This window comes from Fusarium redolens (assembly GCF_020744475.1).
Source record: "Fusarium redolens strain MPI-CAGE-AT-0023 chromosome Unknown BKA55scaffold_13, whole genome shotgun sequence".
In the NCBI taxonomy this organism is placed as follows: Eukaryota; Fungi; Ascomycota; class Sordariomycetes; order Hypocreales; family Nectriaceae; genus Fusarium; species Fusarium redolens.
The window spans coordinates 464,665-490,809 of NW_025763676.1; the positions used below are offsets into that span (position 1 = coordinate 464,665).

Sequence of the window (26,145 nt, forward strand, 5' to 3'; positions counted from 1 at the left end):
TCCTCTGCCCAGGAACGTAAACACAATGCAATGATTGGATTAATTGGTTATCTATCAGCAGATGATCGAAATTCTCAATAAATACATGTATTATTCCCAAAGTTTGGGCCAATTGATAACTTTTCAATCTCCAACGCCTTCTACCCCGTCCAAGCATGAACCATCTCCACAAACCTCTCAACCTGCCCCCCCTCAGTCGCCCACGTCGTCAACAATCTAATAACAGCCTCATCATCACCACACTTCTCCCAAACATAAAAACTAAAACTCTCCTTCAATACCTTGATCAAGCCCAACGGCAACACCGCAAAAACCTGATTCGTCTCCGTCGCAGCATAAACAGAAAATCCCCCCTGCGCAATACCGCTCGATAACGACTCAGCAGCTAAATTCGCCTTGCGCGCTAGTTCAAAGTAGAGATCGTCTTCGAAGAGCTCGGCGAATTGTGCGCCGATCACACGGCCTTTTGCGAGGAGTGAGCCGTGCTGTTTGATGTAGAATTCGAATTCGGAGGAGAGGCGGGCGTCTTTTACGACTACTGCTTCACCGAGGAGGGCGCCATTTTTAGTACCGCCTATCCAGAATATATCTGTGAGTTCGAGAATGTCTGCTAATGTCATGTCGTTTGATTTCGATGCGAGGGCTGTGCCAATTCGAGCGCCGTCGAGGAAGAGAATGAGACCGTTCTTTTCGCAGACTTGTTTTATAGCGGCGAGTTCCGCTCTCGAGTATATAGTGCCGATCTCCGTTGCGTTGGATATATACACCAGTCGAGGTTTCGCCATGTGAGGAAAATGCCAATTATCATCTAGTGCACGCTCGATCGTCGCAGGCGTAAGCTTTCCATTCTGTGGTGTGGCATTGATGATTTTATGACCGCTTGCTTCTACTGCGCCTGTTTCTCTTGTCACGATATGACCCGAGCTAGCAGCGATGACAGCTTCGTGAGGTCGAAGACATGCAGCGATGGAAATGGCATTGGCGGATGTTCCACTCGGTACGAAAAATATGCCGACATCGTTGCGGCCGAGATGTCGACGGATTCGCTGTCGTGCAAGATCGCAGTACGTATCGCCTCCGTAGCCAGTTTCTTGAGTGGTGTTGCTGGTGATTAACGCCTTGAGAAGAGCAGGATGTGCACCCTCGCTATAATCGTCCATGAAACTATAGCGAGGAATTGAAGTTGGTATCTGAGACGGCATTTTGGAGGGATTGAAATTGGTGTAGATGTTGGCTTGTGATGGTGCTGTACTAATTCTGGCATTTCTATATAGATGATTGTATCCCCACTCGATGATCCACAGATGAATCACAGAATCGAGGTGTTAGTAACTCGCGTGTTAGTCAAACCCGTCGTGGTGGGTCGTTTACTCAACATTCCATTACGCTTCCCGAAACTTTACCAAACTCAAATGCGCTAATGATGCCGTATTCACACGTGTATTGCATCATGTGAGAATTTATTTTTGATAGATAACGAAACTGGCCCGGTTGGTTGATCATGGGGACATTGATATCGTATTCGCTGCATCGAGAGAAAAGTCGATGAAGCTTCGATAGGTCTCCACAGTTGAGGAGTCGAGCGGTTTCGGATACGTAAGAATCTTTTGATACTTTGGCTTCAGTGGCATTCCCGTTGCTGTGAGATCGCTAGCTTGGTCCCAGAGTTCAGGATACTTTTCGAAGAATGCGGGGTCGATCTTGTAGTATCCTGCGCCCTTGTCCATATTCAATTTATTAAATGCAGCGCGAGCATACGCAGGCGATGAAAATAAAGTTGAAATATCTGGTGCGGGGAGCATAGCGATTGTGTTTTCGCTCTCGGATGTCCCGGAGGACATTGTGTTGATGAGGTCTGTTACACGAACGTAGACCGTTATCTGCGGGGCTCCGAGGACAAGATCTGACATGAGGGCTTCAACGACGTAGCCTGTTACAGCGTCGCAGAAGATCTGGTCGATGTGAGGGTTTGCAGAGTGCAGTTGGATTAAGCGATCGCGAATTGTAGGGAAGGGGATCCAGTCGATGATGCCGGGGTGAGGATTTTCTAGCTGGGCTTTTGTAGGGCGGTACCGGGGATGAAGTTTGTTGAAGGTTGCGGATGATGGGTAGAGTTGCCAGGCTGTGAGCTCGATGATGTGATAGAAGCGTGTTTTGGCGTACCAGGCCATCACGTCTGGACGAGTCATGCTGTTGAACATGGACAAGACCATGAGGACTGGTTGGTAGACACTAGAAATGTTAGAATACCCCGCGATAGAGAGCGACGATGTATACCTCTGAACAGGATTATGACCTTCTGGAACGAATCCAAGAGTATTGAGCTTATTCTTCAACATTCTCTGGAGCAGTTGAATATGATCCGAGAATGGTGAATTGGTAAAAGAGTAATCTTTACCAAGAACCATGCTCGATTCGGCTGTCGCGTTGATGGCAGTTAGATAAGGCTGCATTCCCATCTGATACTCATGGCTCCAGATATTGGGGATCTGAGAGTAGAATGGACTTGTGCCAGCGACATTGATGAGTTCTGATGTGAGGCCGTTATCTGTCGAGGGAGCTGCATCTAATTGTTAGCCTTGACTTGGTATAGAAATGACGATACTTACCAGTGACGTTTGATGATGAAAACGGTGCATCAAAGTCCAGAATCGACGGATCAAACGCCTCCAAGTCAATCGATTGCAACGATGCCTTTTCAACAATCTGCTCGTCATTCCCAGTCTTTCCATTCACCTGCTCACTCCTCTCCCTCTCCCTCTCACCACCCGCCGTATCATCAAGTGTCTTAGCCACCGAATCACTCAACAACTGCACCGACGCCATCATCCGCGACATCTTAGTCTGAACATCAATCAACTGCTGTCGCAGCAATCTATTCTCCTTCTGAAGCGCTTCTACACGCTCACTATCAGATCTCTGATCTGCATTCACGCGGTTTTTCAGCTCTCTGATGCATTCTGCCTGTCTACGACGAAAAGCTCGTTGAGATAGGCGATTGCGGAGTTTTCTACGAGTGTTAGAATGAGAACGCTGCGGGGGGTGAGGGGACGGACTTTCGTTCTTGCTCGTTGAGAGAAGCGTTTTGAGGTGAGTCCATGATGGCCCGGGGATCTTGGGTCTCGGTGTGCGATGCCCAGCTTGACAGGGCTGGCAGGGTAAAGTGAACTGTAGCGTATCTGGATCGACCGGCATTTGAGAGTCAGCGGTGGAGAGGGGGCTTTTTCATTGGAGGTTGGAGGTTGGTGCGGCCTTTTGCGGTTAGGAACGGTGAATTTGGACCGTTGTTGGGGTTCTTTAAGGGTCAGGGAATAAGCCGCTTTTAGCTGTTATCCCTCAAATTGAAGTAATAAAGAGGCTATGGCTTGTAAAATAGTGAAACATACTCAGGAATGACTATCATTTCGTGACTCAATATCTACAGCTGAAAGCGCTGGCTTCTACCAACCTGATCAACGTCCCCCTCATTCTGAACAAGCTCCCTGGCCAATTTCTTATTCTGTCGCCAATAAACCCCCATAATCGCAGCAGTAATCGGCAGAGCAGCAGCATACAACAAAACAATAGCCAAAAATCCCTTTGTATACTTTGGCGCATCGCTCTCACGAAAAAGCTGCTTTCCAGCTAATCCACCAGCATTACTCCCAATGACAACCAACGCCAAGCCAATACTGCGCTTCTCAGCAGATCGAGTATTAATACTCAACCAAGCATCGTTAAGGCCTTGAGATAGTGCATTGCCGCTGCTCAAGAGGGTGAAGAGGGCGTATTTGGTCCACTTGTCTTTATCAGTTGATCCAAACAGAGCACCACCGAATGTAATACTCCAAAGAAACGCGACCACGCACCATAACCCTCGTTGCTTCGTTTTATCAGACGCCCAGGCGATGGCGAAGCTCAGAAAAACAACGAGGAAGCTGCTGACGGAGTTTAAAAGATTGGAGTTGATCTTGCTGAAGCCTAGGCTTCGAATGATGGTTGGCCCGTAGAGTTGAAGACCGCCCTTGGGAGCGAGAGAGACGACGTTTAGAACAGTGTGGATCCATATGCGGTAGTCGGTGAGGGCGGCGATGACACCGCGAAAGGTGATGTTGGCGTGGGCTTCGGTCTTGGAGATATCTTCTTGGTAAATTCTATCGTGCATGATTTCACGCTCGCGTGAGGTGAAGAGGTCGAAACGGCCGTGGATAGGTTTCGTGTGCATTGGCGATCGAGGGAGAAGGAGGATGAAGATGAAGAAGACCACTAAGGTGAAGATACCTTCAACTGTTTGATGTTAGCAATATCAATTACGGAGCATTGCATGAGGAACGAACTGATGAAGAGCCACTGCCAACCAGCCAGACCAGCTATACCGCCCATCTGCAAAACACCAGCAGCGATCAAGGATCCCGTAGCAGTAGCAAAATAATTCCCAAAATAGAATATCGAAGTTCTCAGCGCCAACTCCTTCTCGCGATAAAACAGCGCAAGCATGTACTGTCCACCCGGAATAAAACCAGCTTCAAAAAACCCCAAAAGAAATCGCGTCGCAAAGAAGGAATGCACATTCGTAACCCAAGCTTGCGCCAGAGCAACAGTTCCCCAGATGAGTACCTGGCCCGTAAGCCATATCGGCGCGCCGAGCTTTTGGAGAATAATGTTGGAGGGGATCTCGGCGATGATTATGCCTGCCATCATGAGTTGGTCGCCAAGATTGACGTCGTCTTTGGTCATGTTTAGATCGGTTGTGAGCGTGTCGGTTAGGGCGTTGCTGATGTTGCTGCGGTCGAGTTGGAGGGCGTAGAAACCGAGGACGAGAAGAGGCATAAGGATCATGTCGAGCCTATGATGTGAGCTCGGGGCGTCAATTGGGAGATGGGGTTCGTGAACTTACTTTCTAACGACTGCTTTTTCTTCGTCATCTGTCCAAGTAGGCTGCGCAATGATTGATTGCGGCGCATCATCAACATCATGGCTGTCTTTAGCATCTTGATTGTGATCCATCTTGGTAGACTTATCCAACGATATGTGGATACTAGGTCCAATTATCCTGGGTAACTCAGCAGCCTGTATCGATACAAGATCTTCCAGCCGTTGACTACAAGACGTACGTCTTTATACCCATCCATTACCGTCCCAAGACTTACAATAGCTCTTAAGCATGATAAGGTATCACAGATGATCCGGTGCGCACGCCATTGAATGCTTTGATCGCGTATCTTTACCATTCAAGAGGTTTGCTAGGTTATTGTAAGGAAGATGATTTAGTCGTCGGAGGTGAGCGTCGGCGATGAGCGAAAGTGTGGGGTTTCGGACGCTTCGCCGATGGCTTCAAGCTGATCCCTTGAACATACGCGATTGCGACTTTGGCGAGGACAATGAGCTAACGGCAAAGTTTAAATGAAGTTGACTCGAGGGATCAGCTTGAAGCCAGAGCCAAAATCAACGTCTGCAGATTGAAACAATTCGAAATGTCCAAAGATCCATCAAAACCCAACATCGTGCTCATCCTAGCCGACAATCTAGGCTGGGGTGAGCTCGGCTGCTACGGTGGAGGCATTCTTCGCGGCGCCGCAACACCTCGCATCGATAAGCTCGCAACAGAAGGCCTTCTCCTTCACAACTTTAACGTCGAGAGTGACTGCGTTCCTACGCGCTCAGCTTTGATGACAGGTCGACATCCCATTCGAACCGGGTGTCGACAATCTGTCCCAGCTGGGTTTCCTCAAGGCCTTACAAGCTGGGAGCGTACACTGCCAGAATGTCTCAAGCCAAAGGGCTATGCGACGGCGCATCATGGAAAGTGGCATCTTGGTGATATTCCTGGTCGGTATCCTTCTGACAGGGGATTTGACGAGTGGTTTGGGATTCCGAGGACCACTGATGAGAGTCAGTTTACTTCGGCTTTGGGGTATACACCTGAAGTTGCGGAGTTGCCGTATATCATGAAAGGTGTCGCGGGACAAGACTCTGAGAACATTTGTGTGTATGATCTCGAAAAGCGACGGTTGATCGATGAGATGCTAGTTGACCAGTCAAAAGATTGGCTGTCGCGTCAAGTCAAGGCAGAGAAGCCCTTCTTCCTGTATCATCCGCTCGTCCATCTGCATTTCCCGACTCTGCCGCATCGCAACTTCGAAGGGAAGACAGGACAGGGAGAGTTTGCTGACTCTATGGCTGAGATGGACTACCGAGTTGGCCAACTGATTGACCATCTGGATGAGCTTGGAGTTCGCGAGAACACGGTTCTGATATTTGCCTCTGACAATGGACCTGAATTCAGACCTCCATACAAGGGTACTGCTGGGCCGTGGTCTGGGACGTATCATACTGCCATGGAGGGGAGCTTGAGAGTCCCTTTCATCATCAGATGGCCAGAAAAGGTTCCCATTGGAGTAACATCCAACGAGACAGTCCACGTAACCGATATCTTCACAACCATCCTCGAGATTGCGGGTGCAGAAGTCCCATCCGACAGACCCATTGATGGCATCAGCCAGGTATCATTCTTCAAGGATCCTGAATCCGTTAAATCTCAGCGTGAAGGCTTCCTCTTCTACATCAAGGATGAACTGCGTGCTGTGAAGTGGAAGGATTGGAAGCTTCATTTTGTCTGGGAACCAAGAGTCAACCAGTCCTCTGGAAAGCTGGAATCTCCGTATCTGTTTAACGTAGTGAGAGACCCAAAGGAGGAGACGGATATTTTGGCTTACAACACTTGGGTTTTGCAGCCTGTTATGAAGTTGAGAGCGGCATTTGAGAAGAGTTTGAGGAGTGATCCGGCTCCGCCTGACCCACTGAAGGGCCTCTAAAGGCTGTTCTAGATTTGGAAACACAATGGGGAGTAAGAGATTCAAACAGAATAAATTAAAAAATATGCTCATCGATTCTTTTCTTCTTTCTTGATAGCTGATGGTGGCCGCTGTCACAATTATGTTTGATCAAATATCCACGGATCCAAAGTGGGAGGAGTTGACGTCCATAACGTCGCCGTCCCATCTAGATCCAACGACGAGACAACATTATGCCCGAACAGAAAGTCACTTGCGATATCCATCGGGAGTTCGGAAGCCATTTCGTCAATAGTAGCTGACATCTCATCAAAGCGGTCACGATATGAAGCTCCAGGAGGATACCGCTCTGCCATACCCCACAGAACCGTTGAACATACAGACACCCGACTCTTCAATGCGTTCACATCAAACACCTCACCTTGGAGTGTGAGACTCCTGATACAGTGAATCAGAGCGGCGCCAGACTGGAACAGGTTTGGTGTCGTTCGCCAATAGAACCTTAACTTGCCCTCCTTGAACCCCTCTCTGTACAGCTCAATGCTCGTAGAAGCATATTGCGCAAGATCTCTTAGCTCATCTTCTGAAAGATTGGGAAAGTGGCGAGACGGTGAAAGAAGAGAAACAAGGGTTGTGTACAACGCGCCATCGAAGAAGTTCTGAGGTGCAAGCTTAGATGTTGCGTCTACGGGGGGTACGTTTGCATGCCAAGCCACAAGACGGTCCTTCATGCCCATCTTCCAGGCTTTATAGTCGAAGTAGCTGCCATTTGCGGGAGGCTTATAGTTAAGCGTGTGAAATATTTCGTACTCGAGTTGGCGAAAGAGAATGCAGTGGTTTGCTAATGGACTTGACGACTCGGGTCCACTTGTTGAGGGTAGAGGAGTAAAGATAGCTTCGTCAGGTATTGATCTTGGACGATTGAGTATAACGCAGAGGTTTGTTTCTAGGATGTACGTGGACCAGAACACCCGACGTCTCTTATTGACTTCTATGTTAGATTCATGTGCGTCTTGGTCCACGGAATGGTGAGTCTCGTTCAGAAGGTCAAGATCAATGGCCAATCGTGTTGCTAGACCAGTGAAGTGCCATGATGCAGAGAGGTTTGAAGCGAAAATGGTATACTGGACAATGAGGAGAAGATTCTGTAGATGTTGTAAATCGCCTTTCCACGTAGCTTGTGGACGCTCTGTGAGTATTCCAATAGCTGATGCGAAGAACGAGTCGGATGCAGTGGTCGGAACAGAAGAATCTGTCCTATTGAGAAGTCTTATGGCGATGGCTAGAACCATGCAAAGCTGGAATTTCTGTATTGAAGTGCCCTGGCCAGGGGACATCTGGTCTTGATACAAAGTGGCGACGGTACTGTTGAATGACTCTTGGTTTAGGACAGGAGAGAAAAAGTTCGAGTGTTCGAAGTATGTGGCGGTGAGTTGAATGGCGGTCGACTTGGGAGGAAACTTGACGGCGTCTGGTACAGTAATGGTGTCAAGGAGAGCATGGTAGGCCGAGTCTTCAGGGTGCTGTATGTCATTTTGCCTGGGTACTAGCAGGCGCAGTAAGGTCGAATCATTAGAATTGTGCGCCTCTGGTGTTGATTCAAGAATATCTTGGGAGGCTCGGCTGACAACAGACTCGGTGTCAATTCCTTGATTCCGGAGTGCCAGCTCAAGCTCAGCGACTCGATCCTCAAGACTTTTGATGTAACTGAATATGTATAAGTAATAACTCTATTCTAGCGAGAGAGAATAAACAGGCGCTAATACCTCCTAGGTACAGATTGTCCATCAACATCAACGCCTACACAGGGAACTCCAGCACGGCCACACGATGAACACGCCGGGATGTTCTGGTCACAGCGCTGTTTTCGGGACTTGCATCGTTGACAAGCTGTGACGTTGGCACGTCGGACGCTACTTCGTTTGCGATTTGAGGGGGTGTCGTTCATTTCTGAGGACATGAGAATAGTTGGTCATGTTGAAGACATTTTTGAACTAAATGGTCAGGTGAAGTTCGCCGAAGCTTTCCCCGCGTTGAAGAGATAAGGAGGACCCATCCCATGGACTTGGAGCGATGGCGTCAGTCGCGCTAACCGTTATTGGTCTTGGAGTTGAGATTCACATGATTGAATATGACATTTATATTGACCAGAGGAAGTAAATGCGACGGACTGTGAATGCAGAAAACATTGAACTTTGCATGTAGACTCCATTTTTGGTGAAATGCCTCGTCATTGCTAGAGAATCGGAATCTTTGGAAGGGCCAAATGACTTTTGGCTGGCGCTGCCTTTCGTGATCCAGCATCAGGTTTGCTGGCACATAAAAGATTTCTCGCCATTAAGTAATAGCTATACGTGGAGTGAATAAGTCCTTTGCTTGGCTGGCAGCTGTTTGGCACTGCAGATATTGTTCTGATTCACTTTGATTGCACGTGATGCAGGTAAACAACTTCAAGTCACCAACCCAACCCAACTCAACACAAACTTACGACGTCGCCTCTACTTGTTTTTACTCTTGTCTTCACAACAAAAGCAACGTCGCCTGTTTTGATCAACATCTCCTTCTTTTTTGTGTCCATCATGTATCGATTCTTCAACGCCAACGGTGAATCCACCATGCCGCGCCGTTTCTTGGGTGTCCTCCCTCCTCTCTCCATACCTAAGAAGCGAAAAGCGAAAGTTCTTGGGTACGTTACGCTGCATCTGTTCATGTTGTTGATCTGACCTTGGTTCAGAAAGCCTTCACGGCTTCTTGCTTGCCCCGTCGAAGTTCAACTCAACATCTTGGACTTTCTATCAAAGGAAGACCTGGTGGCCTTGTCGCTTGTCAACAAGCATCTCGCCAATATCGTCCAGCCGGTTCTTCACAGGGAAGTCGATGTCAGTTGTCCTACCGGCGGTACTACCGGCGACCCTACCCCACTGATCCTCGTCGTACGAACTCTTCTCGACCGGCCTGACCTGGCCCAGGCGGTTCAGCATCTGCGTTTTGATGGCTATGACTTTCCCGCAAGAAAGGTTGATGAAATCCCCATCACGCCTATCACATGCCTCAAACGAACAGACATGATAAAGGCACTCAAGGTGATCCATGGTTCGCGTCTCAACGACGCAATTGGCTGGGCCAATTGTTTCCTGGGGGGTCAGGTTGATTCTATTGTCGCCCTGCTGGTGGCTCTTACGCCCAAAGTCAGAAGTATTTATCTCGGCGAGGACTTCTCTGTTGAGATTTACTACCTCCGATTGCTATTCGACCCTGAGCGCCGTATTACTTCAAGAAACAGCAGCTTCCACAAGTTCGAGCATCTCCGCCATGTTACTGTCAACAACTACGCCGCGACCTATTACCATAGACGCCTTAAGCTCACCAACGTCTTCCAGAGTTTCTTTCATCTTCATATGCTTGAGAAGCTTTTCATTTCAGGCAGCTTCCCCGAAGATTCACGACCGGTAGTGGCCAGCACGAAGATGAACAATCTTAGATGTCTGGATCTAAAGAGGATTGATGAAGCGGAGCTTGAGCAAATTCTTTCCCTTGCGCCCAATCTCACAGGCTTGAAATATACCTACGCCTGGCATTCAAAGGCAAGCGATCTCTCTAATCGAACCCTGACACTGGATATGAGCACGCTGCGAGATTCTCTGGAAGGTCACCGACTCAAACTCGAAAGGCTGGAGCTCCTCGCTGTTGACGACCCTGGGGTCTTGAAGCGAGATACGCTCTGGCCTTTGGCTATCCAAGGTCCCCCCCTCAAACTGCACGCCTTCTCTAATCTTCGCATACTTCTTGTTCCATGGATCTTCATCACTGGCCCGTCCAAGGGGGCGCACGTTTCACCACTGCGCTACGTAATCCCGGAATCAGTCGTGCTGCTAAGTTTGGCAGACGATCTGCACAGACAGCCGTACTGGGGTTGGAAGGGCGAGGACATCAAGCAGATGGTGGCTGACTATCTGCACTATGTGAAGGAGGCGGAAACTGCCCTTGGTGCGATGTACATGGTCGGCCCATTATTTACGGACCTCTGGACAGATGAAGAGTACTTTTCAGCAAGAATGCTTGCTCTTTCTGCCGATGTCAATTTTAGGGCAGTCAAGATGACTATATCTGAGAATGATGAGTGCCGTGAGATGAAGGAGCGCTATCGTCGCTATGGGAAGTGCCGGAGAGGGGCACAAAATGAGATGAATTGGATGAGGGTGTGAGCTTGGCAATGGAGGCTCTCGAGAATGGGCCTCATTCTGATGGTATATGTTTGATTTGTTCTGTATTTGTCACGGCTGAGGTTGGCTTTGGGTGTTGATTGTTTTTGAAGAACCGGCAGGTCGCGAGATCAAAGATGGAGTTGTTCAAGGTTTGTGGAGTACAACCCTCGATATACCGGCAATCTTGCCATAACAATCGACTGTGATTTGTTGAGGTAGCAGGAAAACGATAAAAAAAAGACATTGTATTTTTAGTGAGGCGATCTGTTCTTGAAATGTCGTGTGCTAAGCTATTTTCATCACATGTCTGTCTTACAACTCCAGATGTCGTCGTCATTCATTCTCATGCCTTTTTCATCGACTACACGACCTTGCGTAACCTCTATCAATGTCCCCAGAATCTGGTTTCCTCCAGTCTCTGACAATCATTTTGCATTTCTTTATGATATCTTTTGTCAAGAATGAAGGAAACGTGGGAGGCTCGAGCGGCAGCTAAGCGCGCTGCGACTCTGGACAAGATTCCTCTAGAATGGATATTATCTTCGGAGGACCTGAAACAAGCGAACCGCCAGCGAGACATCACGGGATGTTTCATCGAGGAGTTCCTTGACAGAGAAACAATTTCTATCACGTCTCTGAAGACTGTGCAGATTTTAAATGCTATTTCTAATCAGGAATCCACGGCGACAAAGGTCGTGAGGGCATTTTGTCAACGAGCAGCGGTTGCTCATCAAATTGTGAGTCTTGGTACAAAACTCCCAAAAAATCTCAAGATTACACAGCTGAGATTATGAATCAGAATAATTGTCTTCACGAGATCTTCTTCCATCAAGCCCAGGAACGCGCCCAGTATCTAGACGATTACTACGCCGAACATGGGACGACGCTCGGGTCACTTCATGGTCTACCTGTCAGTCTCAAAGACCAATTCCACGTGAAAGGCGTTGATACAACAATGGGCTACGTTGGATGGATAGGTGGTAATCTGGGCATTGACCCTGATAAAACTCACCAGGTCGAAAGTCAAATCGTCACCGAGTTATTATGCCTCGGCGCCGTTCTCTACTGCAAAACAAGTCTCCCTCAAACGCTTCTCTTCGGCGAGACGAAGAACAACATCATCGGCCAGACCCTAAACCCTATTAATCAGAACTTATCATGCGGCGGTTCTTCCGGAGGCGAAGCTGCTCTTCTGGCATTAGGCGGCAGCTCAATTGGTGTTGGCACAGATATCGGTGGATCGCTGAGAATACCAGCTGGGTTCTGCGGTATCTTTTCGATAAAGCCGACGTCGAATCGATTGAGTTATCGGGATGTTGCGAATACGAATCCTGGACAGGATACGTATCGATCGACAATTGGATTCATCGGGACGTCGATTGAAGCGCTGGAGGTGGTGTTTAAAGCTGTTCTTGGGATGGAGCCTTGGTTGAAAGATCCGGCTGTTATACCGATTCCTTTTCGAGAAGAGGTTATGGATTCGTATCGGAAGGGAGCGGACGAGAGAGGGAATGCGAAGGCTGGTGAGAGGCCGCTGAAGATGGGGGTACTTTGGTGTGATGGGATGGTTGGATTACATCCGCCCGTTCTTCGTGGATTGAAGATAGTCGTTGAGGCGTTGAAGAAAGCTGGGCATCAGGTACGCACCAACAGTTGAGGCCAAGTCTTATAGCTGACGAACAACAGGTCATTGACTGGAAACCACCATCGCATGAAACAGCCACAAACATTCACGCAAGTCATTCACCCCTTCAACCTGCGAATACACTGACAAAATGCTACAGGGAGGATTTCTCAGCGCAGACGGTGCGCACGACATCCACCAGCACCTTAATCGATCCGGCGAACCTCTAATCCCAGACTTACAAGAAGGCCTAAAGCTCAAAACCCCTACGAAACTACTCAAGTACCAAAACCTTACCCTCCAAGGTCTTGAGTTTGAGCGGCAGTATTCCGATTACTGGAACTCCACTGCCGAATCAGATGGTACTTCCTTCAACCCCCGTATCTAACGCTAATGCTGATAAAATACAGGCGAAATGGTAGACGCTGTTCTCATGCCTGTAGCGCCTCATGCAGCTGTGATACCCGGGAAGTTCTATCATGGAGGTTAGTAGTATGAGGCGCTGTTTCACGTTTGGTGCTAAGATGGTGTAGCGTATACGGATGCGATGAACTTGACGAACTATACCGCTGTTGTTATTCCGACGATTAGGGCGGATAAGACGATCGATGTTTTTGATGCGGGGTATGACCCGTTGGGTGAGATGGACAGGAAGAATTGGCAAGCTTGTAAGTCGTGCTCTTGGAACTGCACCGCGCTCTGTGCTATGGTTCAAGTGTATGAGACGAGAAGGGCCGCTGACTATAACAGACAACGCAGATTTGTATGATGAGGCTCCAGTAGGCGTCCAGATCGTAGGGAGAAAGTTCGATGAGGAGAAATGCTTAGCCATAGCTCGGATAGTCCATGCAGTCGTGGAGAACGCAATCAAGACGGCGTAACCTTGACCGCAAGCGGAAATAAACGGATATACGGCTCTGGAAATAAATAGTGATCAATGCAAGAACTGGTTTCATCTGCCGATGAATACTCGAGCTGTATACCGTTTTTGTAGAAGCCTGCCAAGAAGCCAACCTCTTTTAGATAATTGTTGATAATGGTAACAAGGATTCAAGGTCAAGTTCATGGGATTTAGGGTCGTATTGCAAGGTGCTTGCATGGCAGCTGAAGTTATAGCTCCTTGGCAACGTACCCGTTGCTTGACGTCTGGTTCCGCGTCACGGATATGTCCAGGGTGCCAAACCACGTGGCTTGACGGGCCCGAACCGATGGAGCGGTATTCACATACGACCATAGCTCTGGAGACATGTAGGATCTTGCCTGTTCTCCAACTCTCAATCCCAGGGGCAACGGACCAGTACGTGGCACCTACCGCTGTTGCTACTTGACTTAGTGGCATGGTATACTCTTTTGGCTGTTAATCGGTAATCAGATGAATAGTTGAAGCAAAATAACTATTGGCTTATCGTTAAGGGGAATTCTGAACAAGGAAATGCAATCGCGGGAGCTGTATCAGCCAGTTTATGCAACGGCAACAGTCATTCAATTCCGCACAATTAAAAACAACCCCTTATCACGGAAGCCTCTTGCCGGTGGCAACGCAGCATCACCAATTCTGTTCCAAAAGCCGATATCACAAAACCTAGAACCGCGGAATTAACAAGCTAACACGAGTAGTACTCTAAATGTGGATAGTTGACGCAGCTAACTGACAGCTGAACCTTGATGAAGCCCAGCTGCCGTTTTCTGTTTCACTAACAAGCGATAGCGTGCACGGAGGATCAACCGCTCTGAGCGTTAGACCCCTCTCTATTTCGGGTAGTGCCAAGCCGGGGACTGTCAAAGAATTCCCAGCCGGTTGGTAATTTGACGACTGAGGGTTTCATTGAAAAGGTCAAGAAGGGATAAATATATCCGGATGAGTTGAATGTATAAATCTGGTGATAATGGGTCGGTGAAGGACGAAATGTGAATATTACCCTGTCGTTAAATCGTGGCTTGGGGCATATGACACCACTTCTTCTAGCCCGACGCTATCGATGCACTTAAAAATAAGTAGTCAAAAAAGAACAAAGCCAAAGTCTTCGAGAATGGAACGGTTCGAGAATTAATAAAAGATAGTTTCGGTGGTATTGTGGTCTAGGTAATTACCAGCGAAGTGCAGAACCGAATGATCCGAGATAAATGGCCGAGAAAGTTTGAGGGGGTCACATCCACAAAATTGCTCCACCGCATCTCTGCAGGGGGCTAATTTCCAGCGAGGTCAAACTGTTACGTCTCCTTTATGTAACGACAAGAGTTTTCTATGGCTGGCCCTACGACCACCACGTTTTCCCCAGACTTTTGAACGGTTGACAATGTCATTGAGCCTTATTTCCCCAGATTTTTGAAGCGAGAGATTGCCGCGATGTTGAAGATGAAGGAGAAGTGGCTGATTGATGCCGACGGGACTGGATCTTGAGCTTGTGATTAGGGCGTTCAATTCCCACGTGTCAGAGAACCAACAGCACCGAATAATTGGCCCGGAATAATTCATCCTTATCAGGGGAAATTATAGCGCATACTGGCTGACTCAGATTGAAGACGCAATCAGTTATTTGCAGCTTATCAGACCATTCTTCTGTCTCCTTTTGCTGTTGAGCCCCTGCCGCCACAATCTTTAGCGATTTCTACAAGGGGAAAGTCCCCGTGTGCTCGGCCCATAACGCCAAACCGCATTCCAGCAGGACTGCCGATTTCGCAATCGCTGCACGTCGCCAAGAATTGAAGAACAAACTGCAAATGCTTGTAAACTGTTGCGCTCGGTCCTGGTCTCGCAGTAGATGATATGATGCATTTGTCCGCGCTATCGGTAACAGTTTCATATGTGCTCCTTTTAGCAGTTGCTATTGGTTCGAGATCGAGCCAATTATGCTTTTGGTCAACTCCTCACCGTTGATGGAGGCTTTTAGTGGCTGCATGCCCCTGGCGTCAAACTCCATTGACGTGCGCCATCACTTCAACGTATCGTGCTGCAGCCAACTGCGCCGCTGAAGTCTGACCTCGAAGTGTCTAGGCCCTGATAAAGTTGGCCAGGGGCATTTTGACCCCTTGTTCCATGTTGAAGCCACTGTTCATTAATGTCCCACACTCCCCTCGTTTTTGCTTTTGCTTTTCGTTCAAATGCCTTAATTGTCAAACTTTTCATCTGGTTTATTATACGTTACAGGCTCTAAGGGCCATAGCCCGCCGATATGCCGCTATATTCGGACGCCCCCGATGCGCGCCAGTTTTACGAGGATAAACCGACGCTGCTTGTATCATGGTGGATCACGGTTTTTTGTGTGGCGATTATCCTGACGCGAATGTCGGGTCGATACGTACGAGTCGAGAAGTTACTCAAGGAGGATAAGATCGCTGCTGGAGCGCTTATACCGATGGTACTACGGGCTGTTTGTGTTCATTTTGTGCTCAAGAATGGAACGAATAATGTCAACTTGGATGGACTGAAGTTGAGCGCGGAGGATATTGATAAGAGGATCGTTGGGAGTAAGATGGTCCTTGCGAGTCGAGTATTCTACGCTTCCATGTAAGTTCAGATCGCCGATTGATGACAGGGATGATGCTAATGATGTTTTAGTCTTTGGATTCTTAAACTTACAACCCTCGAGTTCTTTGAACGTCTTGCTGGCGCTACACGACGCAGGTCACATCGTATAATGATCCACGCTATGCGCGCAACCCTCGCCGTTACATTCCTCGCCGTTGTTATAAGCGACCTCGCAGAATGTCAACCGTTCCCTCACTACTGGCAGGTTACACCCGATCCTGGGCCCAAATGCCGCCAGGGTTTCGTGCAGATGCTCACAATGGGAGCTTGCAACGCCTTCACCGATCTTGTCCTCATCGCCTTTCCCATCCCCATCATCCTCTCTACACAAATTGCCACCAAGCGCAAGGTTCTTCTCATCATGCTCTTCAGTTTCGGTTTGTTGACTGTCGGTATTACGTTATATCGTATCCCCCGCATCATTGAAGCAAACGGGAGTCAAGTCGTTCGTACAATGTGGGCATCAATTGAGATCCTCGCCGCCACAGCAGTCGGCAACATCGTCGCGCTAGGTTCATTCCTTCGCGACAGCGGCGTCAAGCGCAAGAAGTTCAAAGAGTCAAACAGCTACTCCGGCTACTCCAACTCGCGCTCTCAATCGCAGCCTACGAAACTCACCCGCACGGCACACAGTCAGTGGGAGGAGGAGGATCATGTTCGTACGACAGAGGGGATCTGGGCAAAGTCGCATGATACAAGCGATTCGATCTCTAAAGATGATGATTTGCGAAAGTCGGGCGAAAGACCTGTTAGTCCGACGCAGAGTCACGACTCGCTTATTACTAGGGATCAATTGACCGGGTCGATGGATCGTGATGAGTTTGGGTATCAGCAACCGCCGACGGCTGTTATTGCTGGAGGATCGAGACAGGTTCAGAGAGCGCAGCCGGCGAGGGATAATTGAATGTGATAATTCTGTATATTAGGACATGACAATAATTACGATTTACTTTGTTGATGCCATTGATGGATGGTTCGTTATGATTACATGATCCTCTCATGTAAGATGTCGTTTATTGTACGTAATAGCCCACCACGATGGCTTCTGGGACCAGGACCATCCCCAGACCCAGTGTGGATATGGCCAGATTCTCTTCCCCATGGGCAGAACAAGATGGGGGACGACTTGACATGTTCACTGAATCACCTTCCAGGTATAGAATGGCATGAGAATTGACGAGAGTTACAGAGTGAGGCAATAAGCAGAACCCACCAACAGTGCACGAATCAAGTGGAATCTCGCTCGCCTGTCGCAAGTGAAACGTTGCTCTCCCTCCACCTCCGCAGTGTCTCTCCTCAATCGCATTCATCTTCTTTCAACTCTTTTCTCACTGTGCCGCATAAATTCTCCCGATCTTCACAACCAGAGGCATTTTGGCGTCCCTTAGTCCTCTTTTGGCATACTCGTAGCCCATCATTGGTTCCCCGTCCCGACAATCTGCACCCGAAGTAAACCGCGCATATCCCAAAGTCCTTCTAGAAACCTTCCAGAACAACCATCCTGAAGATTTTTCTTCATGGTTGCAAATGATCGGCATCCAACCCCCGTTGTAACGTCATTCGCTACCCCAATTCCCTCCCCAGTTGTCATTTTCATTCTTCCATTCCCCCGCAACCAACAATGAAAGATCACCGCGATGCCCAAACAATGCAGAATCTCAATATAGAAATGGGCTCGTCATGGAGTATACGCGCTCACAAACCACGGACATCATGGCTCCATAGCTTCCGACGCGCAGATCCCCTTCCAGGCTACCATCCCACCGACGCACCAGAGCGATTCTACGACTTACGCGCCGCCAATGCGAAAACAGCGAATACAGCACTTGCGCGAGAATTAAAAGGTCGACATCTTCAAATGATTGCCTTTGGCGGTGCGATTGGTAAGCTTACCTTGCATCTCGGCAAATCTCGGCTAGCGCTGATGTTTTTGGGGTAGGAACTGGATTGTTCGTCGCATCGGGTGCATCGCTCTACAGAGGCGGACCAGCGAGTTTGTTGATCTCGTATTTACTACTCGGGGCGATGCAGTATTGTACGATGCAGTGTCTTGGGGAGCTATGCGTCATGTTTCCGATCGCGGGCTCGTTTTCGGCGTTTTCGACGAGGTTCTTGGATCCGTCTTGGGGGTTTGCTATGGGTTGGAAGTAAGCTGACTGAAAATCTCTGATTTGCTTTTACTGACTGTTGCAGTTACTGTTTACAATGGCTGTTCATTTTACCCTTGGAAATCATCGCTGGGGCGTTCACGATAGGATACTGGAATCCGGATCTGACGAAATCCATATTCGTCGCTATATTTCTCTTCGCTATTGTTGTTATCAACCTTTTTGGCGTCAAGACATATGGCGAGGCTGAGTTTATCTTTTCTCTCATCAAGATCACCGCCATCGTTGGCTTCATGTACGTCAATTCCCCTCCCGTTGATCCCAATACTGACGGTCCAGATTACTCGCCATCGTCATAAATGTCGGCGGGGAGCCCGAGAGCGGTTACATCGGCGGCATGTACTGGCGTAACCCAGGGCCCTTCAACAACGGCTTCAAGGGCTTTTGCAGTGTCCTCGTTACATCTGCATTCTCCTTCACGGGCACAGAGCTCATCGGTCTCGCCGCCGCCGAGACAGCTAATCCACGAAAATCTTTACCGACGGCGATCAAGCAGGTTTTCTGGCGTATCACGATATTTTACATCGTTGCGCTCCTGCTGGTTGGGCTATTAGTCCCTTCTGATGATAAACGACTCGTCGGGGGTGATAACGTCGCGGACGCTACGGCGAGTCCGTTTGTAATTGCGATAGAGAAGGCAGGGACTTCTTTGCTTCCGAGTATAATGAACGCAATTATCTTGGTGGCGGTGATAAGTGTTGGGAATTCAGCTGTTTTTGGATCGTCGAGAACTTTAGCTGCTTTGGCTGAACAATCGCATGCGCCGCAAATCTTTGCGTACGTGGATCGACAAGGGCGTCCGCTCATGGCAATCCTGTTCGCATCTTGCATCGGTCTACTCGCGTTTCTTGCGGACGTTAGTTTTCACGACTCTATCTTCAATTGGCTTCTCTCCATCAGTGCATTGAGCACTTTATTTACGTGGGGGAGTATCTGTTTGTGTTATATCCGCTTTCGAAAGGCTTGGTATTACAATGCGCATACTCTAGAACAACTGCCCTTCAAGTCGCATGTTGGTGTCGCAGGAGCGTGGTTTGCCTTTGTGGGGTACATCCTTATCTTGATCTCTCAGATTTGGATTGCCGTCTCACCTGTTGAAGAGCCCGGTATTGATAGGACCGCATCGGGACTCACACAGAACTTCTTCTTAAAAGTTCTTGCAATACCCATCATCTTGTTGTTTTATGTATGTCACAAACTTTGGTATCGTACGCAGATTGTACGGCTACCTGATATGGATGTTGTGACTGGGCGGAGGTATTTTCGTGTGCACGTTATGGCGGAGCAAGAGCGGGAAGAACGACATGGCTGGCCCAAGTGGAAAAAGGTCTATCGGTTTCTCTGTTAATGTGCTTGCATTGAATGGCGTTTGAATAGCGACTGATAGATTGTGTATTCCTACATAGAGGCACAAGAATAGAGTTGAATAATGATTGCTATATATCTATGTTCAGTCTATACATCAACCTCATCAAGATCTGTCCGAAGCAGATCAAGCAACCCAAGAAAGATAGCAATTATTGTTTTTCACTACTCCAAGTTGTCAATTTAAAAAGGTTTAAATGATTCTGTATAGTCTTAGATGTCTTCTCTAATTTATGTCTTGATATAAAACTCGCTAGACGAAGGTCCAGATAAAATCCAACCAACACCATCCTCTATTACTTGATCCCATCGATCAGATGCCGATATCTTCTCCTCGTGCGATCTAAACCCGTGCGGCAGCCCCAAGAACAAATTGACGTCTGTTGGAACACTGTATCATGTCAGTCACCGTCCAACATACAAACCACAATATCAGCTACTCACCCAGCTTCTGTCAGCATCTTAGCATAGAGAAGTGCTTCGTCTCTAAGAGGATCCAGGCCTACTACACCAAGTACAGTAGGAGGCATGCCTTCAACTTGTTCTGGCGTTGCATTACCCGGGTTGATCTTCAGATCATTGACATTTGGGTTCTCGATGTTCAGCAGACTTGTGAACCAGCGAAGTTCTTCGACGGATAGCATCGGCGCTGACACGTTTGTCTTGTAAGATGAGATAGATTGGTGCTTCATCCTTTTCAGCTGCGGTTCGTAGCAATCGAGGTGTGCGAGACAGGGTATCATGAGAACCTGGCCTGCGATGGGAGGTCTTCGCTCTGTTGCTCGATTGAGATGTTTTTGCAATGTGAAAGACGCAGCGATCCAAGCACCAGCTGATGTTCCACCAATAATGACTCTTTTCGGGTCCCAGAACATCATATCCATGTTATCGTGAGCCCAATCAAAAGCATCTTCAGCATCATTCCACTGCGTCGGATACGTAAATTCAGGCGTATGTCTGTAATCTACATTCAACACCGCCACATTTGACCCTATAGCTATACGTGCACATATCGCATCCTCAGCGTCCAGTGTGCCGACCATGAAACCGCCGCCCTGGAAGTGAATGTACAGCGGGAGTAAGGTTTCTTCTGGTGCGTTGACTGGTCGATAACTCCGTGCTAGTATAGTACTCCCATCGCGGGAGGGAATCTTATGATTCTGCATCTGTAATTGAGGCGCGAGTTTTATCATTGACTTTCTTGCGATGGCTTCTCGTTCTTGGTTTGCCAACCTCTTCATCTCCGGGATTGGCAATTCTGGCACTGGTGCCGGGAGTAAGGATGCTTCGAGGGCAAGCCACTCTGGGCTTACCCAATCGTAGCACGAAAAGTCTGCCATGTCAGTTCATCAACTGTCTTAGACAGACACCGTCCACGGGTTGGTCACATTTAAATCTCAGTCAGCCATGGCCAGTTGACTGTTTTAGCCGAGGATATTCGCACTAGTTCCCATGATATGCCGAGCACCGGCTAAGTGGAGAATCAACTAACCTATAGCATTAGAAAGGCATTAATGGTTTTGTGTTTCAGCGATAAAGGAATCTCATAAACCATACAAGATATCAGCTTTATGGCTTTTATTTCCAATTTAACTTGATAGAATAAAGCACTAGAAGCATTTGGAGTTCTTTTAGACAAAGAACGCCGTAGTATGTAACGTAAACACTTTCAAGCAATGGCTTACTCATGATTTCTAGAGTTTGGGCTACAGTGAGAACGTCTTGAAGAGTCGTCACCGTGTAAAAGCAATTTTTGAAGTGACAATGACAAAGAATGCAAATGAGTATTTGAATATGTCTGTACAATCATCAAGAGGGATTATGCCTCAATTTCTAAGCAAAATGGTGGAGTGGCGGGAAGTGTCTGTCCGCTTATGTCATCTCCAAACTATTTCACCTTCGCCTCCCTTGTGAGCGGACCATCATCTTCCTTCAACACCACGGCCCGTCAATATCCGCCGCCCGTATGAAAACGTCGCAACGTCGATCCCAGCGTGCATCTGCCGCATGTGACTTCTGCAGAAGGCGAAAGGTACCATACTTTCACTAAGTGTTTTGTCATCTCCGCTGATTTCTTCCAGTTAGGCTGCGATAACGCGAAGCCAAAGTGTGAAAACTGCCAGGGTCGGGCTATTGAGTGTACGTATTCTCAAAGAACAGCTCAAGCCAGGTAAGACTGTTGTGCGATCGTGGAGGGCTGATGGCTAATTTGATTTGGGCGTTCAGACCGTCTAATGCGCGCATACATAAACTGGAGGAGGAAAATGCCCGTTTACGCGAACAGCTGTGTTTAAGGAGTCCGGAGCAGAGCGTCCACTCTGATACCCAGCAAGGAGAAATTCACTTAGCTGATAGACCAACTCCCATTGAACTTGTGCCTACGCAAGACGGCATCAATGGTCAGGCTCATCAAGCAAAGGCTGAACCTGTCTCTCTTTCTTGCCATTTAACGACCGGGCAACCCGAGGGTGCTGCTTTCCACGGCCCTTCCAGTGGTGCAATCGATGTAGGAACAGCCGAAGACTCGACTCGTGGTACAGTCAGCTCCGACGATATTGCCAAGAAGAATCAACTTCTGGCAGAGACAACTAGGCAACGTAGGTGCATACCACATTGCCCTGAAAATCAAACGCTCAATCAGATCAGGTCAACTTGAAAAGGTTAACATGAGGGCGGGAAAGCTTAAGTTTGGTGACGTCGACCCAAAAGTCGGCATGGATATTCTCTCCAAATTTTGGAACCGCCAGCATTACATGGGTTCTATCGTCTATCGACCAACCTTCATGCGCGATATGGCATGCAGTGGTCCTTACTACTCCGATCTCCTCCTCAGAGCGATGCTCTTTGCTGGTTCGATGAATACAGTTGATGCAGCTGCCCTTCGAAATACTGGCAAACTAAACTCCATCGGACGTCCGTATCGTAACAAGTTTGAACAGGCTCTGCATGCTTGCGGCTCGCAGGTCTTGTTCAAGAGTGAGATAACTACCATACAGGCACTATTGGTAGTTGCAGATGCTCTGTTTTCTTGGTGCAATGAGAGGAGTCTTTCGTGGCATTATTTGGGTATTGCGATCAGTATGATAATCGATCTTGGACTGCACATCGATGGCCCAGCTCGGAGATCTTCGAAGAAAGCATCTGCTGAAGATACGGAGATTGAGCGTCGTGTCTTCTGGGCAACCTTCAGTAAGTCTTCACAGCTGCAGAATAAGTACGATATCTAATATTTCTAGTCTCGGATAAAGTCCAGTCCATCTACCAAGGTCGACCTACTCGATTACGAGAGCATGATAATCGCGTACCAATCGTATTTCTTGACGAATATGACGAACTGGAGGATTTTCACACTCGGACATATTCTGCTCAACCAGCTCAGTTGGACTGTCCGACATATAGTGTCTCTACGTTTGAGCAATTGTGCAAGCTCAGTCTCATCATGGACAGGATTCTTTGTGCTCTTTATGCAGAAAAGAACGACGCAAAGAGTGCCGATGAATTATGGCAGATTGCGCAATCACTACAACACGATCTTCAATCTTGGAAGGATGGATTGCCGGATCATTTGAGAGTTGATCTCAACGATGCTGCCTCTTCTAACATTCTTCCACATAATCTTTCGCTGATGTAAGTTTGCTATTTGGCTTTGTTGTTCACGTACTGACTACAGCAGGGCATTATGTAACTCACTGATCATTCTGATCTACCGCCCATTTCTTTCCGAAGGACATTTAACATCTGTCTCTACAACAATCGCACCCGAGGCCTTCTTTAACTGTGTGACAGCAGCAATAGAGATTCATCAGATCCTACAACTCTACAAACAACACTTTTGCTTCAGGACAGCGCCCTACTTTATCTCGTATGCCACATACGTTAGTGCAACGATTCACGTGCGTATGGCTGCGCAGAAAGGCCAGGGCTCTCAGGCGCATGTATGTCTCAAAAACTGCCTGGAGATTTTGTCTGAACAGCAGACGTGGTGTCACGCCCCGAAACGGACGATGAAGATTCTTCTGGGTATTATGAACCGTTTGGGAGTAAACGTTGGGGAGTTTGTGGCGATAGAACCAACAAGCTGCCAAGATGGTCACCTGGGGGAGGTTGGCATGCCTGAAGTAGCTGAGGTCGTCCCTGACATCACCTACCAAGTCCCTGGCATGTCAATGATGCAGCAGCTAACGCCTGACACGGCGGTCGACTTCTCCGATATGGAGCTTTCCGACTTTGATATCGACCAGGTAATACAGAGCTTTGTATTCGAGGCTCCTGCTTTGACAGAGAGCGACTTTGTACCGCTTTTGCACGGGGTGCCTCAACCTGACTTCAATGATTACGGTGCGGGCAATGAGGCACTCATGGGTCAGGATATGATGGTCTTTGACAACTTGTTCGGGTTTGATTCCAGTACTTACTAGATCAGCTAATTTCTCACCCACCGCCGAGACAAAGTCGTAATCAGAGCGCAAAATAACGATCGTGGCCAGATGGAACGTTACCATCGCAGTTGAAGATCTAGTTCACTTGACCTCAGTAACTTCCCAAAATGTGCAATTGACTCCCAGAACGTCCCAGTTCCATCTGTCGGATCCGTTATCTGCATCGAACCCAATACGTCATGTCAGTCGGACCGTTTACAACACAACGTTCGACTGAAAACCTGGAAATACACAATTAATATTCACGAGTTATAAGAATAAAAGGTCATGTCGAATGAGGCTCAAAAGACTAGCGTCTTAGCGGCTCTTTCGCGGATTTTTAGCCTCCGTTGAAGTTGACGACCGGCGGAAAGCCGATGCAGCGGGCAGTTGTCCGGTCCGAGATATCCGATCGAACCGCTTTTATTTACATCATCGTTACTTGCAAGGCTGAACGCCATGGACGTTCTGTGACAATCTACGGTGATGCAATGGTCACGACAACCGAGGTCAGAAACATGCCAGAAAAATATATAATACAAGAGTCGCATTTGCATGAAGTCATGTCTTACTCAACAGCTTACAGACACAGACACCAACAAGCAATTACTCCCGATAATCATGGCTTCACCAAGCGCTGACGTCCTCGGTTACGAGAAATCCATTTTCGACGCAGGTCTTCATTTTGCTCGTCCTGCATTTACTTTTCAGACTTCGCAATGGGAGCCTTTGGCTAAAGAGACTCTCTCGGCAACTTCTTGGGGGTACATTCATGGGAATTGTGGCAGCGGCTCAACTTACAGGAACAACTTGACTGCTTTCTCTCGCTGGTCAATCGTTCCGAATCGCCTTGTGCCTAGCCGCAAGGACAAGAATGGTAATGAGCAGTTCGCTGATACTTCTACGACTGTTCTCGGCCAGAAGCTTCCATTCCCGCTGGCTATTGCACCTATTGGAGTTCAGAAGATCTTCAACCCTGAAGGAGAAGCCGCTACTGCTAGGGCCGCTGCATCGCTTGGAGTTCCATATACTCTGAGCACAGCTTCGAGCACCAGTATCGAAGATGTTGCAGCAGAGAATGGCAAAGGCTCACCTCGCTGGTTTCAGCTTTACTGGCCAAGCCGCGAACACGACGACATCACCATCTCGATGCTCAACCGCGCCAAAGCATCCGGCTACACGGCCCTTTTCGTCACCCTTGACACTTACGTCCTCGGCTGGCGTCCTAGTGACTTGGACAACGGCTATAACCCATTCATCCACCCAGACCATATTGGCGTTGAAATCGGTCTGACAGATCCTGTTTTCCAAAAGCAGTTCAAGGAAAAGCACGGTTATGATATCACCGATGCAGCCAGTGGAGTCTATCAGGCCGCTCAAGGCGGATCAGCTGGCGCTAGCCTTGGTGACGCGGCAAGAGAGTGGGCCAAGATTGTTTTCCCAGGCCATTCCCATTCATGGGAAGACGTTGAGTTCTTGAAGAAGCACTGGGACGGTCCTATTGTTCTCAAAGGAATCCAGAGTGTTCACGATGCCAAGAAGTGCGTTGAGGTCGGTGTTCAGGGAATCGTGGTGAGCAACCACGGTGGTCGCCAACAAGATGGCGGAGCAAGCAGTCTGGGTATGCTTCCACGTATTGTCGACGCTGTTGGGGATAAGCTTGATATCTTCTTCGACAGTGGTATCAGATGTGGTGCTGATATCATGAAGGCTCTTGCTTTGGGGGCGAAGTGCGTTCTTGTTGGAAGGCCTTATGCTTATGGGTTGGCGTTGGGTGGTGAGGATGGTGTGAGACATGTTTTGAGGGCGCTGTGTGGTGATTTGACTATGAATATGCATTTGGCTGGACTGAGGGATATTAGTGAGGTGAATCGGGATGTTTTGGTGAAGGAGAGTGATCTTGTGTAACGAAGTGCTTCACGGTATTGAGTCAGATACCGGATATTTACGTACGTCGCAAATATATTAGATCTTGTAATAGGACTCATTTAGCTGCTTTCATACGTAATGAATCTTGAGCAGGTTCATACCAACTTAATGTATTGAAGTAATCACATCATCAA

General features: G+C 48.2%; 11 protein-coding genes across 11 annotated transcripts; 7 read left to right on the forward strand and 4 right to left on the reverse strand.

The window, feature by feature from the left end:
- Positions 1 to 2: 2 nt before the first annotated feature.
- Positions 3 to 1,350, reverse strand: BKA55DRAFT_105192 (beta-eliminating lyase). Its single transcript, XM_046184693.1, has one exon. It carries the CDS (start codon positions 1,200 to 1,202, stop codon positions 141 to 143), a length of 1,062 nt encoding a protein of 353 aa, XP_046046340.1. The 5' UTR covers positions 1,203 to 1,350; the 3' UTR covers positions 3 to 140.
- A 149-nt stretch (positions 1,351 to 1,499) lies between these two features.
- On the reverse strand, positions 1,500 to 4,986 carry BKA55DRAFT_596230 (major facilitator superfamily domain-containing protein; the record flags this gene model as incomplete). The annotated part of the gene is made up of 6 exons (XM_046195915.1): positions 1,500 to 2,232; positions 2,278 to 2,560; positions 2,610 to 3,063; positions 3,449 to 4,266; positions 4,317 to 4,825; positions 4,877 to 4,986. The coding sequence occupies 6 exons, from the start codon at positions 4,984 to 4,986 to the stop codon at positions 1,500 to 1,502; spliced, it is 2,907 nt and encodes a 968-aa protein (XP_046046341.1).
- Positions 4,987 to 5,453: 467 nt separating this feature from the next.
- BKA55DRAFT_693075 (alkaline-phosphatase-like protein) lies at positions 5,454 to 6,794 on the forward strand (the record flags this gene model as incomplete). The annotated part of the gene is made up of 1 exon (XM_046199861.1): positions 5,454 to 6,794. The coding sequence occupies one exon, from the start codon at positions 5,454 to 5,456 to the stop codon at positions 6,792 to 6,794; it is 1,341 nt and encodes a 446-aa protein (XP_046046342.1).
- A 45-nt stretch (positions 6,795 to 6,839) lies between these two features.
- Positions 6,840 to 8,773, reverse strand: BKA55DRAFT_575841 (fungal-specific transcription factor domain-containing protein). The gene is made up of 2 exons (XM_046193426.1): positions 8,540 to 8,773; positions 6,840 to 8,480 (listed from the first exon to the last, which is right to left on the reverse strand). The coding sequence occupies exons 1-2, from the start codon at positions 8,731 to 8,733 to the stop codon at positions 6,914 to 6,916; spliced, it is 1,761 nt and encodes a 586-aa protein (XP_046046343.1). The 5' UTR covers positions 8,734 to 8,773; the 3' UTR covers positions 6,840 to 6,913.
- Positions 8,774 to 9,206: 433 nt separating this feature from the next.
- On the forward strand, positions 9,207 to 11,007 carry BKA55DRAFT_705630 (uncharacterized protein). Its single transcript, XM_046200670.1, has 2 exons — positions 9,207 to 9,459; positions 9,508 to 11,007. The coding sequence occupies exons 1-2, from the start codon at positions 9,353 to 9,355 to the stop codon at positions 10,976 to 10,978; spliced, it is 1,578 nt and encodes a 525-aa protein (XP_046046344.1). The 5' UTR covers positions 9,207 to 9,352; the 3' UTR covers positions 10,979 to 11,007.
- A 432-nt stretch (positions 11,008 to 11,439) lies between these two features.
- On the forward strand, positions 11,440 to 13,508 carry BKA55DRAFT_620167 (amidase signature domain-containing protein; the record flags this gene model as incomplete). Its single annotated transcript, XM_046196759.1, has 6 exons — positions 11,440 to 11,715; positions 11,778 to 12,617; positions 12,763 to 12,964; positions 13,013 to 13,087; positions 13,136 to 13,270; positions 13,362 to 13,508. 6 exons carry the CDS (start codon positions 11,440 to 11,442, stop codon positions 13,481 to 13,483), a joined length of 1,650 nt encoding a protein of 549 aa, XP_046046345.1. The 3' UTR covers positions 13,484 to 13,508.
- Positions 13,509 to 15,775: 2,267 nt separating this feature from the next.
- BKA55DRAFT_518822 (uncharacterized protein) lies at positions 15,776 to 17,035 on the forward strand (the record flags this gene model as incomplete). The annotated part of the gene is made up of 2 exons (XM_046188296.1): positions 15,776 to 16,110; positions 16,162 to 17,035. The coding sequence occupies 2 exons, from the start codon at positions 15,776 to 15,778 to the stop codon at positions 17,033 to 17,035; spliced, it is 1,209 nt and encodes a 402-aa protein (XP_046046346.1).
- Positions 17,036 to 17,800: 765 nt separating this feature from the next.
- On the forward strand, positions 17,801 to 19,647 carry BKA55DRAFT_518251 (amino acid permease/ SLC12A domain-containing protein; the record flags this gene model as incomplete). Its single annotated transcript, XM_046188258.1, has 4 exons — positions 17,801 to 18,014; positions 18,071 to 18,278; positions 18,325 to 18,534; positions 18,579 to 19,647. 4 exons carry the CDS (start codon positions 17,801 to 17,803, stop codon positions 19,645 to 19,647), a joined length of 1,701 nt encoding a protein of 566 aa, XP_046046347.1.
- A 185-nt stretch (positions 19,648 to 19,832) lies between these two features.
- BKA55DRAFT_575851 (Alpha/Beta hydrolase protein) lies at positions 19,833 to 21,115 on the reverse strand. Its single transcript, XM_046193427.1, has 2 exons — positions 20,109 to 21,115; positions 19,833 to 20,055 (listed from the first exon to the last, which is right to left on the reverse strand). Exons 1-2 carry the CDS (start codon positions 21,002 to 21,004, stop codon positions 19,896 to 19,898), a joined length of 1,056 nt encoding a protein of 351 aa, XP_046046348.1. The 5' UTR covers positions 21,005 to 21,115; the 3' UTR covers positions 19,833 to 19,895.
- Positions 21,116 to 21,630: 515 nt separating this feature from the next.
- On the forward strand, positions 21,631 to 24,082 carry BKA55DRAFT_693082 (fungal-specific transcription factor domain-containing protein; the record flags this gene model as incomplete). Its single annotated transcript, XM_046199862.1, has 6 exons — positions 21,631 to 21,696; positions 21,746 to 21,834; positions 21,891 to 22,261; positions 22,311 to 22,853; positions 22,901 to 23,291; positions 23,338 to 24,082. The coding sequence occupies 6 exons, from the start codon at positions 21,631 to 21,633 to the stop codon at positions 24,080 to 24,082; spliced, it is 2,205 nt and encodes a 734-aa protein (XP_046046349.1).
- A 621-nt stretch (positions 24,083 to 24,703) lies between these two features.
- BKA55DRAFT_518115 (FMN-dependent dehydrogenase) lies at positions 24,704 to 25,990 on the forward strand (the record flags this gene model as incomplete). Its single annotated transcript, XM_046188246.1, has 1 exon — positions 24,704 to 25,990. One exon carries the CDS (start codon positions 24,704 to 24,706, stop codon positions 25,988 to 25,990), a length of 1,287 nt encoding a protein of 428 aa, XP_046046350.1.
- Between the last annotated feature and the right edge of the window lie 155 nt (positions 25,991 to 26,145).